Raw genomic sequence first — 3,799 nt, 5'->3', positions numbered from 1 at the left:
CGACCACAAGCCCCTTTTGTCAATCATGAGGAAACCCCTAACCGCAGCCCCGCCAAGGCTACAGAGAATGATTCTTCAACTACAAAAATACGACTTCACAATCACTCACCGTCCAGGCAAAGACATCCCTGTCGCAGCCACACTCTCCAGGAAGTTTCTTACCTATAAGGACAGCAAACTCAGTGAAGGCATGGACATGCAAGTGCACACTGTGTACAGCAACTTACCAGTTAGTGACACAAAACTGAAGGAGATCCAAGCAGAAAAAGAAAATGACTCACAACTCGCACAGCTGAGGAAACTCATACAGGATGGACGGCCTGAGGAGAGGAGAAAATGCCCTCAGAGCGTCTCAGAATTCTGGAACCATCCTGATGAACTATCACAGATCAACGGAATAATTTTCAAAGGAGAGAAAATCATCATTCCTACCAGTCTCAGGAAGAGATTTTGACAAAGATCCATGCTGGACACATGGGCGTGGAAAAGTGCAAACAGAGAGCACGGGACATTTTGTTTTGGCCCGGAATGTGCAAACAAATAGAGGACATTGTTGGTAAATGCGCCATATGTCTTGAACGACGCCCCTCAAACACCAAAGAGCCAATGTTACCTCACTGTATCCCAGACCGACCCTGGCAGGTCGTGGCAACCGATCTGTTCACCTGGAACAACAAGAACTACATCATAACAGTTGACTACTACAGCAGATACTTCAAACTCGACAAGCTTCACAGCACCACATCTGCAGCTGTGATACACAAGCTGAAAGCAGCCTTTGCCAGGCATGGCATTGTAGAGACTTTAATATCTGACAATGGGCCCTGTTACAAATCAAAAGAGTTTGAATCCTTCACAAAAGCATGGGAGTTTACACGTCACCACAAGCCCACATTACCCTCAAAGTAATGGCCTTGCTGAAAAATCAGTGCAGATTGCTAAATCAATCATGGATAAAGCAAAAGCAGACAAGAGAGACCCCTACCTCAGTCTCCTTGAATGAATACCGCAATACTCCAGTTGACAACTTCAAATCACCAGCCCAGCTGTTGATGAGCCGCAGACTTCACTCAATCCTTCCCAGCACCAACCAGCAGCTATAACCTGAGGTCGCCAGCTACAAGGAAATGCATGAAAAACGTGCACAGAGACAACAACAACAAAAGCGATACTAGACAGGTCAGCTAGACCACTGCCACCACTGATCGACAGAGAGTCAGTTTGAATCCAGGAGCATGGCCTCTGGAAGCCAGCAGTCGTCATCCAGCCAGCTGACACTGAACGTTCATATCACGTCCTCACCGCAGAAGGAGCGGTGTACCGCCGCAATCGTCGTCACCTACTGAACACAAAAGAACAATGGTCCTATACTGCATGTGTCACAAAGAGTTGGTTAAAGAACATTCAGCACGGGACCAGGCTACCACCCCACCAACCCAAGCCGTGTCCCATTTTGTATTATATGTGCTGTATCCAACTCTTCCACACAGAGAGGAGTTGGCTACAGCACAAAAAGGCTAATCCTACCCCAACCCACCCGTTCTTATGCAATTCAAACAGCTAGGGTTCAGTGATCATATTCAGTTGTTATTGTGTCCATTGGTATAATCACAGAGGCCTTTCCCAGCCCTGTTTGGCAGTATGACAGTCAGTGCCTGTAGCCATCTCTCTATCAGTCTCCCTGAGAGGGTCCCTGCTACTGATCCAAAGGGTTCAGTTGGAGAGACGTTCTAGAATGCTTGATTTGATATGAAGTTCGTCATCTCATCAGACAAGGCCTGTATTCATGAAATATCTCAAAATAGGAGTTCTGATCTAGGATAAGTTTAGCCTTTTAGATCATTATGCATAAGATTACATATGGGGGGGGGGGGGGGGGGTGGGCTGATCCTAGACCAGCACTCCTACTCTGAGATGCTTTATGAATACATGCTCTGGACTGCATATGTATAGTTGGTCTCGTCATTGTATCCAATCCCTCAGTTCTTCATCTAGTTTAGTCCTCTGCCTTGGCCTCCATCTCTCCATCCTCGTCATCTCCGTCCACCTCAGCGTTCTCTCTCTCCAGTTGCTCCAGCTGGCGGGCCAGCTCTGTCTCATCTATGTCGGTCACAACCTTCGCCTGGAGGGGAGGAAAACATATAAGACATTAACACATGGACATTGAAAGTGCAATGTCCTGAACATTGTTGCTGTTTTTAATACTGTTTTAATGTGAGATCTCTGGCGAGTAAGACTTCCAAAGCATGTATTACATATGGCAGGAGTTACAATTTTCTGTTTTACATGAAACTTCTACCACCCCACCTTGGACTTTCCATTGTCCCCCTCTTCCTAGTGTATTAAAATACAGCAAACATATGATTTTATGTAAATTGTGACAATAAGGTTATTGTACTGACCTCCATCTGGATGTTAAACACTCCTCGCTTCTCCTCAATCTTCTCTTTGATGGCAGCCATGGCCTGGTTGAGGACAGAGAGACCCTCTGTGCGCTCCAGTGTGGTGGTGGTCATGACGTAGCGCGGCGGCGCTATCAGATTAATCTGTCAGAGACCCAAAGAGACACAATGTTGTGATGCATATAGCCTTTTCCCTGACACAGATCTTGGACTAAAAGTCACTTTCAGTGGATGCTTTTGTCTTTTTTAATAAAAAAATGTATGTATATACAGTACCAGTCAAGAGTTTGGACACACCTACTCATTCAAGGGTTTTTCTTTATTTTTAACATTTTCTACATTGTAGAATAATAGTGAAGATATCAAAACTATGAAATAACCAATATGAAATCAGCTAACCAAAAAATATATTTTATATTTGAGACTCTTCAAAGTAGCCATCCTTTGCCTTGATGACAGCTTCGCACACCATTGGCATTCTCTCAACCAGCTTCATGAGGTTGTCACCTGGAATGCATTTCAATTAACAGGTGTGCCTTGTTAAAAGTTAATTTGTGCAAATTCTTTCCTTCTTTTAATGTGTTGTGACAAGGTAGGGGTGGTATACAGAAGACAGCACTATTTGGTAAAAGACCAAGTCCATATTATGGCAAGAACACCTCAAATAAGCAATGAGAAACGACAGTCCATCATTACTTTCAGACATGAAGTTCAGTCAATGCGGAAAATTTCAAGAACTTTGAAAGTTTCTTAAAGTGCAGCCGCAAAAACCATCAAGCGCTATGAAACTAGCTCTCATGAGGACCGCCACAGGAATGTCCCAGAGTTACCTCTGCTGCAGAGGATAAATTCAGTAGAGTTACCAGCCTCAGACATTGCAGTCCAAATAAATGCTTCACAGAGTTCAAGTAACAGACATCTCAACATCAACTGTTCAGAGGAGACTGTCTGAATCAGGCCTTCATGGTCGAAGTGCTGCAAAGAATCCACTACTAAAGGACATCAATAAGAAGAAGAGACTTGTTTGGGCCAAGAAACACAAGCAATGGACATTAGACCAGTGGAAATCTGTGCTTTGGTCTGATGAGTCCAAATTCGAGATTTTTGGTTCCAACCGCAGTGTCTTTGTAAGACGCAGAGTAGGTGAACGGATGATCTCTACCGTGAAGCATGGAGGAGTACAGGGTCTGAATACTTATGTAAATGTTATATTATATTTTTTTTAAATATACATTTGCTAAAATGTCTAAAAACCTGTTTTTGCTTTTTCATTATGGGGTATTGTGTGTAGATTAGAAGCCTATCAGAAGCTTCTAAAGCCATGACATAATTTTCTGGAATTTTCCAAGCTGTTTAAAGGCACAGTCAACTTAGTGTATGTAAACTTCTGACCCACT

At 43.6% G+C, this 3,799-nt stretch overlaps 1 protein-coding gene across 1 annotated transcript; it reads right to left on the bottom strand.

Annotated features, from left to right (window-relative positions):
- Nucleotides 1–1,922: 1,922 nt before the first annotated feature.
- Nucleotides 1,923–2,722, bottom strand: LOC129819850 (eukaryotic translation initiation factor 2 subunit 1-like). Its single transcript, XM_055876479.1, has 2 exons — nucleotides 2,403–2,722; nucleotides 1,923–2,122 (listed from the first exon to the last, which is right to left on the bottom strand). The coding sequence occupies exons 1-2, from the start codon at nucleotides 2,514–2,516 to the stop codon at nucleotides 1,997–1,999; spliced, it is 240 nt and encodes a 79-aa protein (XP_055732454.1). The 5' UTR covers nucleotides 2,517–2,722; the 3' UTR covers nucleotides 1,923–1,996.
- Nucleotides 2,723–3,799: the final 1,077 nt, after the last annotated feature.

This window comes from Salvelinus fontinalis, chromosome 22, assembly GCF_029448725.1.
Source record: "Salvelinus fontinalis isolate EN_2023a chromosome 22, ASM2944872v1, whole genome shotgun sequence".
Lineage (NCBI taxonomy): Eukaryota > Metazoa > Chordata > Actinopteri > Salmoniformes > Salmonidae > Salvelinus > Salvelinus fontinalis.
This window is presented reverse-complemented; position numbering and strand designations above follow the sequence as displayed.

Bases quoted from the DNA above. Each gene is read 5' to 3' on its own strand.
- LOC129819850 (XM_055876479.1), bottom strand. From the start codon at position 2,516: ATGACCACCACCACACTGGAGCGCACAGAGGGTCTCTCTGTCCTCAAC. The intron at 2,123-2,402 runs GTCAGTACAATA...CCTCCCCTCCAG, and splicing joins TGTTTAACATCCAGATGGAG to GCGAAGGTTGTGACCGACAT.